Source organism: Fukomys damarensis, unplaced genomic scaffold (genome assembly GCF_012274545.1).
Source record: "Fukomys damarensis isolate Sample0158 unplaced genomic scaffold, DMR_v1.0_HiC HiC_scaffold_37, whole genome shotgun sequence".
NCBI classification, from domain to species: Eukaryota; Metazoa; Chordata; class Mammalia; order Rodentia; family Bathyergidae; genus Fukomys; species Fukomys damarensis.
Window position 1 is genome coordinate 12,511,454 of NW_022900949.1, and position 12,175 is coordinate 12,523,628.

Here is a 12,175-nt window from a genome sequence, read left to right on the forward strand (position 1 = left end):
CACACATTTATGCAATTTTGTTTTCCTTTTCAAAATAGTATTACAATATAGAACATAAGTTGATCTGTAAATGTAATTTTCCCAAATGACAGAATAGTTGGTTTAGGCAAAATAGTCTAAGAACAAAATATTACAAGCCAACTGTCTTCAATTCTTTTTTAATAATGAAGAAGGAATGGATGCAGGGAAATACAAGATAAAACTCCTTGATTTTTAAGATTTAAGAGAACTGAGTTGCAGTTCTTTTGCAGTTAGTATAATATGAAACTGAGCTTACTTTCCTTATCTTTGAAGCAAAAGAACCTCACTCCACCATTTTTCTGCTTAATTTCCAATTTCTGGATTCCCTAGTCACCAAAGTAAACTTAAATTCATTCATTCCGGAAGGACAAACATTCATGATTTATATGGGTAGCACATTTGACACGAATCTAACATTTGCCAGAAAATCCCCATAAAATAATTTCTAAAAGGACTTCACAGATATTTTGAAACTAATTCTTTTGTTTTTATTTCATAGAGTTATAGAAGAACTTGGAGATATTAATTCTATCTTTAATTTGCACAGTCACTGACTAATCACCCTGGAAAAAGTACCAATCTTATTACTCAAAGCAGAAGAACTGTTTCTTCTTAAAGTGCTATTGTAGACAGAAAATATATCTCGCTGGGGAACATATTGTGTCATTCTGCTCTTACAGATTTCTCAGTTTTCACATATCTATATAGAAATATGTGTCCGAAATTTGCAGTTTGATGTGTTTCACTCCTATGTAGACTTCTACTATATCAACTGTATTAAGCAAATCAGGAAATGGGAAAAATGGAAATAGCTTTTGCACATGGGAAGGGTAACAAGTGTTGGATGGAGAGGCAGAAGTGTGAGGGTCGAGGTCCAAAAAACTGTCAAGATGTTTTGCACAAATGTAGAAACTCCCTGTAAAAAAAAATCTCCACCATGTACTGCAAATATGCACTAATAAAAGAGCAATGGATTGCTGCACTCACCAAAGCAAGTTCAAGAATTACGATTTTCACCTACTTGTACACATTCCTCTAGCTTGGAGCATGAACTGGATTTTTGTCACAACAAATAAATTTTGCTAATTCTAAAAGTTAATATGCATGAAATTGTTCAACAACTACAATTAATATCTGCTGTGGGGGACTGGCTAGATGTATGAATGAGATGGATATGCAGAGGTAAGGGACATTTGGGCTCAAATGTCCAAAACCTCCCAGAATGGGTGGTTAGAGGTTAAAGGTAGCTTACAGGGTCACAAGTCCAGGCAGGATCAAAGTAAATTGACTAAAAGAAGGAATACCCCAGCAGATCAAAGAAGACTGCCAAGCCGCACTGGTGACCCCACAGCATACCCCCATACCCCCACCCTTGGTCCTCCTGTCTGTGCAGGTACCTGGATCCACACTGCAGAGGCACAGGCAGTCATAAAGGCCAGTGTACTGAGCTCCAGGGGAGAGAGTAGATATGAATAAGAGAAAGAGGTCCTCTCTCAGGCTCCTTGATGATAACTGAAGCCCACTGAAAAAGTGAAGAGAATCTCTGCAATAAAGGCACACCAGACCACCATGGTTGAAACTCCTCTGAACTTCTGCTGGTATTAAATAGGTAACAGACAGCCATCAATAATTGCAAAGACAGCTCCTGAAAGACCTTTTCTCTGCTACCAAACCAACAGTGCATATTAATGATCCTGTGACAGTGGCATGAAAACCACCATATGTCGACCACCCAAGCAGAAAGTTTTTCATTTGTTACAGAAGAAGAAAACTGTAAACTGGCAGCCCCTGCCCAGCCCCCCAACCACAGTAGCAGACCAGTGAGAAGCAGAGACATGGGGGTACTTGCAGCAAGCCCCCCCCACATGCATACCTCTGGCCTTCTGGCTGTGCTGGTACCTGGATTCACACCACAGAGGTACGGGGGGTCATAGACGCCATTTTCCTGAGCTCCAGCCTCTCTTTTGATTTATTTCATGTGATTAAAGGTGATGTATTAATAACCACCACAAATTGTCATTTTTCTAAGCTATGTAATGCTATTGTGTTGCTGATTGTATTACTTGGACTCAGGTGTTGTGATTATTCTAATCAGTTCCCCTTCCTGGCATAATGAAAAGGAGATTGCCTCAAAGTCATTAGGACTCAAAACCAAAAGACAAGCTGTAACAGTAAGATAGAAATATTAACCCAGGTATCAAAGCAAGGACAGTACCAATAACAAAAATAGAAATCAGAAGACAATCAAACAGAGCCAATGTACAAACACAGGCTGACTGCTTACGAAAGGCAAATTCTGGGGGAAATGAGGTGGAAAAGTCTGATAAACAACCACCTGAAAACCCTGAACTGATAGCACAGGAAATTACAAAACAGATCAATGAGGCTCTAGAAAAATTCAAAGCAAATAATTTCTGAGATAACTACAGAAATGGTGAGCAGAATGAAAGGCATGATTCAGATATCCAGGAGATTAAAAACTCCATTGAAATACACACAGCTCCATATCTAAAGTAGATGTAAATTGTCATCAACCCATATTCAGCATTTCTCCCTTATTCAGAAGCCTATATCCTCTTATCCTAAAAGTGTACTGTTCCAGCTGAGTCCACTGTCCATTTCTTTCTAGACACCATGTACAAGTTTATACATCAATGATAGTACTGTACGTCTTCAACTTTAAAATAGTGAACAATTCTGTTATTTCTTCTTGTTATTAATCAGGAATATACATGAGACTAGTTGTTCATCCTAACAAAAAAACCCCATTAAAAATCTACTTATCTACACTGAAATTCTAAGTGATGCCTAGATACTTATTCCATCAATAGCACTTACTGAGAAAGTACATAATTTGTCAAGTTCCAAGGAAAGATACGTGATTAATAGTACTGCACATCAAAAGATGTACATCTTTCAAACTGTATCAAGTTGCAATTTTTCCTAAAGAACCATTGATTTTTTTACAAATGCAGTCAGTCAGACGATCCCATTAGACAGTAGCAAGTCTCTTTTATTTATGGAGTCTTTCCATCCATGACATTATTCAATCTCTTCAGGTTTTTTCTTTCCTAACTGATTCTCTATAGCTTCTTTTTAGAATGTTGCAAAACTCTCATGGAATTTATCTTCAGACATTTCTTACTCATAGGGATCTAGTAACTGTCATCTTTCAAAAATTTCACTTTTAAATAGTGTGTAATTATTATGTAGTCATTTGGCACATTCATTTCAATGTATTTAGTAACTATTAATCTCAAGCACTTATTCATTAATTTACTTGTATTTTATGCTTATATATTACCATCACTGAAAATATTTTACGATACATTTCCAATAAATTTTATATTTTACTTATTTTCCTGAAAATATTGTATTAGGCTGGAACTCCCATATAATGTCTCTTAGGAATGTTCATTTTTGACTCCTATCATGTTCTTCATCTCAAGATTGAATAACAAACTGTGATGTTCACTTTAGAATTTTCTAAATGCCCTTTATGAGATAACCACAGCTCCCTGATATGCCTAATGTAGTAAGAGTTTCTTGACATTTATTTGTAAATCATGGAAATTTGATTGTATATTCATCATTCATTTTAATTAATTCTCTTTTGTAGAGACTGGTGCAATGAATTATATTGTATAAGCCAAATTTGGTCATGATATGAGCTCCTCAAAATATACCTCAATTTGAAATAGGACATGTAAATTTAATTAAAGACAGAAAATGGTGTAAAAAGTTTGTTTCCAGTAAAAGTACTGCCAGGTATGTGTAACAGATGTAAATTACCCTCAAAAACAAATTGATAAGCCCAATTCTCACTCTTCTTGGAAGAAGTTTGAATATATCAATGCTACTGTGCAGTTAAATGCTTACCAATTTTCCCAGGGATAATGTATGTCAGCTTCAAATTTGTGTGAAAATGTTACACTACAAGTCAGCTTTGTAAACGGGTATAGCATTATGTAATTTTTAAATTTTGTTTTGGGACATTTCTGTCAACTGTTCTCCTGTGCATTTGGAAATATCTAAATTTTCACATAGAGAACAGTGAAATCATTTATATTATATTGTCGTATGAGATATTTTCTATGTTCTACACAAATGGTGCCTTTTCCTGGATGATTATTTTATCATTTTGCAATTATTCTCTTCTTGATACCATTAAGGGATGTCCATTTTAATTTTGTTAGTGTAATGAACTTTAGCATTTTTTTCTATTTTCCATTATTTTATTTTCTTATCTGTCCTATAGTTTTTATTTTCCTTCTTTGTAGTTCAAATGGTTTGACCCAGAACCTCTCACTGCACAACATATTCAGGCCTTCCTTTGTTTTCAAGCATTATTTATTGTTCAGGCAGGCTCTTTTTAAGTCAGTTAGTTTCCTAGACTATGCTCAAACTTGTGATGCTCCTGCATCCACTTTCCACTCTGTATTCAGTTAGCTCTTCATTTATTATACTTTATAATGAATATTTGAAATTCAGAACATCAAACTTCCTCTATCAAAACATACGCAACTAAATAGATAGCATACATTGCTGTGTAAAGATAGTATTGGCTTTAAGCCACAATATTTAATAGGCAATATTTTAAATTTTAGACCATTTGTCATTGATTTGATAAAAAGTACAAACTATAGAGTAAGAGAAATGTTTGATTTAAACCAAAACTTAGTAGGATTCCCCTTGAGTGAGTTGTTTTCCTTAAGTGTACACAAAAGATAAAACACATCATGCCATCTCTTATTTTTACAAGAAATGTATACATAAATTGAGTACATGTAATACAATACTGCCAATATCTAATTTCACACCACATTGAAATCATACTAAATATCTTGTAAATTGATCTACATGTAGATCAATAAAAATCAATAAATATCTAATTAGAACATATCACCATTTAGTATCATAACTTCAAGTATTATCAGACAGATAAATGTTGTGTGCAAGAATCTTCTGTATTGCTTTCTGCACATTTTCTAGACTATACACTAACCTTCTTCACCTTGTGCTTTAACAATGTTGAATGTTTTATATTGTTAAACTACAACTTGGGAATCTGTTAATTTTTCCTTTTCTGCCTATCCTAACAAGAATATATTCCAACCCTTGACACAAAGGCTACTTCAACTGTGAAAATGTCCAGGCACCCTGACAAAAGTGTAGGTTACAGCACAGAGTGAATCCTGTAGGTGTCTGTATTGCATATCAGTATCAAAGCTCTGTGGCACTAACTTTCATTCATATCATTATATATTGTCCCCCTCCTCACCTGTGAATTCCAGCAGAGCAAGGCATAAAAGCTACTCTTGGAGACCATGCTGTACCTGAATCATGCAGTATAACAAAGACATATACACTTTTAAAGTCAACAACAATATTCTGTGAAACTGATCAGTTTCATGAACATTGCTAAGAATGGAAGAGGAGTGCTGTGTGCGACTGATGTCTGCAGTGTGGCTTCAATGCAGTTTCAAAGAAAAAGAATTGGCACTAAATACTATGTGTTAAAATCTATAATGAAGGTAAGATTTAGACAATACAAGATAGATAAAAAGAATTCTCTTTAAAAATTATGCATTCAGTGGTCCAATAAAAATAAATCAAATAGTCAAGGGAAATTTACTATGCATTTTGAGGGAGAAATAGTATTGAGTATAGTAATTAAATTACAAAATGAAGAGAGAAAATGTTTTCTTTGCTCTTTCATGATGATTCTTTCTCTTTCCTGTCTAGAGAGAGAAGTACACAAGCCAGGTGAGGAATCTGTCTGTGAGCCATGCTCTTACCTGCCCATTGGTCACTGTCTGTGCAAGAGGTACAATAAAAGAAAGCAGGCAGGCTTTCCCCCCTGCAGGGATTTCCTAAATCCAGGACTGCAGTCTCACTGTACAGAGTGGGGAGTATGAGGAAATGAGACACGAGTTTGTAACTTCTGTGAAATTTCCTTTATTGTTCATAATTAGAATGATAAGCCTGGTCTCCGTGGATTTACTAGTTATTCACTTAGATGCCATATTTATTGAATGTTGTGAATCATATAAAATATACCAACATATGGCTAAATAAAGGCACCTCTCACACATTCATGAGAAAGTGGGTCAACAGGAAAGTTCTATAAACTGGAAGGTCAGCTGTAATGTGTGACCATACAGTGAGCAGAGGTGGTGACACAGAACCCACACCTAAATATTGTGTACTCATATTGAATGATGTGCATTACAAGGAGATCCAATTTACCACCGTAATTCCTATGGCCCACTATAATCTGCAGGAGACTGCAAAATTGATTATGCCTAAAGCAGGCTGTAAGCAGTGCAGGCTGTAAAGAGTTAGCCCCACAAGTAACTTGCTTTGAAAAGCAAGTCCAGCCAAAACCTATGTGCTGAGGTCAGAGTAACTTGCACCCAAATTCCATTCCCGCAGCTAAAATCTTACTAGAAGGACAATGTTCTAATTATAACCATATATTTGTCTATTTAGCTCCTAATTTGAGAATGCTTGTCTTTTCCTGTATGAGCCTTGTCTCCATTAGTTTCCATAGAAACTACACAATTGTGCATCCTTGCACATCACTTGCCTTTACCTCAATTGATTACTAATAAAAATGAATGACTTGAATGGACCAGTGCCTTTTGCTAAAGTAGCTTTGGCCACCCTAGCTTCTCACTTTGTGTCTCTCTTAGTTCTGTCTTTAGTTGCTTTTCCTCAGGCTTGAATGGTATACTGAGCAGGAGATGGGAGCTAATTGCACAGGTTTCCCATAATGTTTCAGGGGCCACGAGTTGTAGTCAACTGGATTCAGCCACCAGCCTTGGTCCAGGAGCTAGACCTGATACTTTGTTCTTCCCTGGCCTGAAGTAAAATGAGGATGAATGAGAAAGAGCCATGGAATTAGCTTAATATGTGGGCAGCTTGGGGTCTTGTGCCTCTAACAGGCAGTGGAGCCCTAAACCTTTGGCTCACTTTGCTTTTATTCACCCAAACACAGGCACAAGCAATCAAAGATTTATCTGGTTTCCAATAACCATTAAGTACATTCTTTGGTAAACAATTTAACCTAGCTGTTTTAACTTTTCCATAATATGCAATCACCTTTGAGTGCAGCCTTTCTCCTTGTGTTCACAGAGGAGGCCAATTAGGCCTCAATTCTCCTCAGGTCCTCAAGAGCCTGCTTTATCATATCCTCAAATAAAGACAATTGCTGACCCTGTTTTGTACTTGGGGGAAACTTTCCAACTTTATTCCAAGTATAAGACCAATTGGAAAGCACCAGAAGTTGAGCATATCATTCTTTGCATGAAATTTTCTTTTCTCATCCAAATGCACTAGTTCTACAGCAGTATTGCTAAATTGCATGTTCTTCAGAAGATGGTTCAGCGAAAGGTGATACATTGTCATGTTGCAACTGAGTCCAACATTTAAGACAAAATACATGAATTACTGAAACTCCTAATTCTCATTAATCCCTTCTTTGTTATTAAGTATCAAAACTTAATTGGAGAAGAAAAGTAAAACTCTAGGCTGCATTAAAATATAAGTTAGTTTCCAGAATTGTAGTCAGTATGAAAAAAAATGATCCAATAAGCCATCTAAACAAGGTAAGGGACATTGGGCAAATCTTAACTGTCAAGCCAAACTTCATGCACCTTTATGTTTCATGATGCCAGAACAAACCATGAAATTAGGTAATCAGTACCACAAGTACTTTCAGAAATGAATCAAACACATAATGTTTGTACTATTCTATGGCCTAGCACTATTTTTGTACATTAAAAATTACACATTCTTCTGTTGTCCTTTTAAAAGTTCCAAGGGATATTTAAAATTTCTTATTAATAATACTAGATGGAATTATGTTGGCATTTAAAGCATAAGTTATGTATTTGTGTTATATTCTGTATGCACAATGCCTCCAGTTTTGTGTTCGGGGTATGGTTCGTTATCTAGGGATTTATTGGTTTCTCTGTTTATGATGAAGCAGATGGAACCTAGAGCCTCATATGTGCTAGGGAAGCATTCCCACTGAGCTACATTCAAACCCTGCACCTTGTTTCCCAGTACAATTTCTATTCAGATCTAACTATATTTCCTCAACAATGAAACTAGTAATGAATGATGAACCTTAAAGAAAGGATTCTGAAATACATGGTTGGAGCACCTATGGAATCCTTTAAGAAAGGTAGCTTGTTGAGAGTACATATCAACGAGTGGAAAGACAATACCTTCCATGTGGAAGCGCCATTCCTTCCCCATTTTCCATTAGTTGCTCTTGTACATGTTGAAGAAGGATATTGTGGAGAGCATGTTATACGTGGGACAACTTCAATTCCTTTGCATTTATTTAAACATGTTCTATATGCTAGTAGGTGGTCTAATTTTTACAATGACCCATGTGCAGCCAAAAAGAATGTATATTCTGATTTTGTGGGGTGAAACATTCTGAAGACATCCGTTAAGTCCATTTGCTCAAAAGCTTAGTTCAGTTCAAGTATTTTGTTGTTGTCTTTTTGTCTAGATGATCTGCTTTTTCATGACAGTGGGGTATTGAGCTTCCCACTACAAGTGTATTAGTGTTTATTTGGTTATTCATATGCCTTAATTTTTGTTTTATATAGTTGGTGGTGTTAATATTTGGTGCATATATATTTATGATTTTCATCTCTTCCTCAAGGATTGTTCCCCTTCTTTGTCTCTCTTGATTAGTTTTGGTTTAAAATTTACTTTGTGAATAAGTTAGCTATCCCTGCTTTTTTCTGGGCTCCTGTTTCACGGAGAAATGTTTTCCATCCTTTCAGTTTCACTCTATGGGCTTCTTTTTGAACTAGATGTATGGAACATATTGTTGGAGTTTTGCTTATTAATCCATTTTGCCATTCTATTTCTTTTGAATGGTGAATTGAGGCCATTAACAATGATGGTTATAACTGATAGGTATTGACTTATCATGTTGTGTTATTGTCTTGTGGTTGGCACTTTTTAATTCTTCCCCCTCTCCCTTTAGTTTCTTGCCTTGCCTAATTGATTTGCTCTGTTGGGCCTTGTGTTGTGTGTCGTCCTTCACTGTCTTTTTCTAGGACATTGTTTAGAATATTTTGGAATGCTGGCTTGGTATTCTTGTAGCTTCTCAAGTGTTCTTTGTTGTGGAAATATCTCATTTCCCCACCCATTTTAAAAGAGAGTTTTGCAGGCTATGTCAGTGTAGGTTGTTTTGTTTTAGGGCTTGAAATATCTCACTCCAGGCTCTCCTTGACCTGAGGGTTTGTGTTGGAAAGTCTGCTGTGACTCTGATGGAAAAGCCTTCTGGTTCTTGACAAAAGATTTAAAAAAGAGACTTTGGAGAAAAGACAGTTTTTTTTAAAAATTCTGGGAAAATTTGATATTTATATGTAGAAGATTGAAACAAAATCTCTATTTCTCGCCATTTATAATAATCACCTCAAAAACATCAAAGAGCCAAGTATAAAACTTAAAACTTTGGAAGTAATAGGGAAAACAGTTCAGGTTATAAGCTCAGGTAATGACTTCCTGAAAGTACTTTCATAGCACAGAAAATAAGAGCAAGAATGAACAAATGGAAATAAAATTAAAAAGGTTCTACATAGCAAAGGAAGCAACAGAGTTAATAGACATCTGACATAGTAGGAAAAAAATCTTTGCTGGCTACTCTTGTGAAAACAATATCAAGGATATATAAAGAACTCAAAAAATTAACACCAAAAATAATAATAATAATAAAATTAATAAATAGGTAAATTAACTGAACAGACACTTCTCAAGAGAAGTGCCAATGGCCCATAATTATATGGAAAATGCTCAATATTTTAGTTATCAGAAAATGAAAATTAAAACTATACTGAGATCCATTTAACCCCAGTCAGAATAGCTATCATCAAGAGTACAAATATCGGGCCAGGGATTTAGCTCAGCAGTTCAGTGGCATGCCTTGCAAGTGCAAGGACCCGAGTTCAATCCCCAATATCGAAAGAAAAAAAGAGTAAAAATATCAATAAATGCTTATGTGGATATGGGAGAAAAAATACTTTAATATTTGATTAGAAGCAATGTATGTTAATGTGTTTGTGATAGGAATCAATATAGAGGTTCCTGAAAAACAAAACTACAGCTGACATGTGAACTCACTGTAACATTCCTCAGTATATAATCAAACTAATCAAAGTTATTATACTATAGAGATACCTGTATAACCATGTTTGTGATAGTGCAACTATCATAAGCTATAGAACCATGCCTGCTTCCAACAAGAAAATGTGAAAACTATCTATATCTATCTATATCTATCTCTGTCTATCTATCTATGTATCTATCTATCTATCTATCTATCTATCTATCTATCTATGGAGAGAGAGAGAGAGAACAAAAGAGAGAGAGAGAGAGAGAGAGAGGGAGACTCATCAAAGTGAAACAGTACCATTTGCAGGAAAATGGGTGGAACTGAAGACAATCATTTTAAGCAAAATAATACAGTCTCAAAGAGAAGAGCATTGCAAGTTTCTCTCTCTTACATAACTTTAAAAGAAAAGATGATATGAAAGTAGAAAGGCAACTATTAAATAGGAAATCAGTGGGAAGAGAAAGGGTCTAGGATAAGTAAATAGGAGAAAAAACCATGCTAATGCAGGTACAAACATGCCAACGTGAAGTGCACTGTGCTGTATAATTGAGATGCACTCATACAATATTTAATTAAAATTATTTATATTTTTTACAGTGATTGAAGTCGCAGTAATGGAAATCTCAAGAAAAACACAGAAAGAGTGAGTTAACATTCACAATCTGTTAAAAAAATCACAACCTCTGCTCTAAGGTCTGAGTCCCTGCAATCACAGATGCTACTTCAGCCCCGAGGCGATGGATTCTTTTATAGTTTCATTCCAAATACTCTTTTCAGAGCTCTCTTTGTGTCTTTATTCCTCAGACAGTAGATGAAGGGGTTCAGCATGGGGGGTGACCACAGTGTACATCACTGAAGCTGCTGCAGTTGAGTGTGAGCTGTGGACTCTGGCAGAGCCAACGTACACGCCTAGGCCTGTGCCATAAAATAAAGAGACAACAGAGAGGTGAGATGCACAGGTGGAAAAGGCTTTACTTCTCCCCTGAGCTGATGACATTCCATGTATGGCTGAAAGTATTTTAGAGTAGGAGTAAAGGATGCCAGTGAGGGAACCAGTGGCCAGCAGCACAGGTGCAAAATACACCACAAGGTCATTAAGAAAGTTTTCAGAACAGGCAATTTGGACCACTTGATTGAGTTCACAGAAGAAGTGAGGGATTTCCAAGTCAGTACAGAAAGACAGCTGCAAAGCCATGAAGATTTGCAACAAGGCGTGAAGCACACTCACAGTCCAGGACCCCAGAAGAAGCAAGCCACAGAGCCAGGGGTTCATGATGACTGTGTAGTGCAGGGGATCACAGATGGCTACAAATCTGTCATAGGCCATCACAGCCAGGAGGAAATTGTCCATCTCTGCAAAGAGCAAGACAAAATAAATCTGGGTAATGCAACCTGTGTAGGCAATGACTTTACTCTGTGTCTGAATATTCACTAGCATCTTGGGGACTGTGGTGGAGGTGAAACAGATGTCTGCAAAGGACAGATTGCAGAGAAAGAAGTACATAGGGGTGTGGAGGTGAGAATCTGAGATGATGGCCAGGGTGATGAGCAGGTTCCCAAGCACAGTGATCAGGTACATGGAGAGGAAAAGTCCATAAATGAGGGACTGCTGTTCTAGGTCATCTGAAAATCCCAGAAGAAGAAATTCTGAAATCCTGGTGTTGTTGCCTAGCTCCATGTGGTGGACTCACCTACCAGGAAAAAGAAAAATAACACAAGCATAATCTAGGAGATTCTCTGCAGAGGGAATAGACAGTGCAAAGGCCTACTGCAGGTGCTTGTGTTAAGATTTTCAAGACCTCCCAGTGTGGGACGTCATTGAGATAGACAAATTTTGATGGAAGATGGTGTCAGAGAATGAGGCAGTGGTGAAACTGCAAAACAGAAGGAACCCTTCTTCCATACTATGTACTTTTTGCACATCGTGTGGCAAAGACATCATGTGAACTGCAATGGAGACCTAACGATGCCACTGACTGCTGAGCCCTCCTCCCTATTGCAAGGCTCACC

The 12,175-nt window shown here is 36.6% G+C and overlaps 1 protein-coding gene across 1 annotated transcript; it reads right to left on the minus strand.

The window, feature by feature from the left end:
* Positions 1-10,958: 10,958 nt before the first annotated feature.
* LOC104863059 (olfactory receptor 7A5) lies at positions 10,959-11,843 on the minus strand. The gene has a single exon (XM_010625324.1). It carries the CDS (start codon positions 11,841-11,843, stop codon positions 10,959-10,961), a length of 885 nt encoding a protein of 294 aa, XP_010623626.1.
* Between the last annotated feature and the right edge of the window lie 332 nt (positions 11,844-12,175).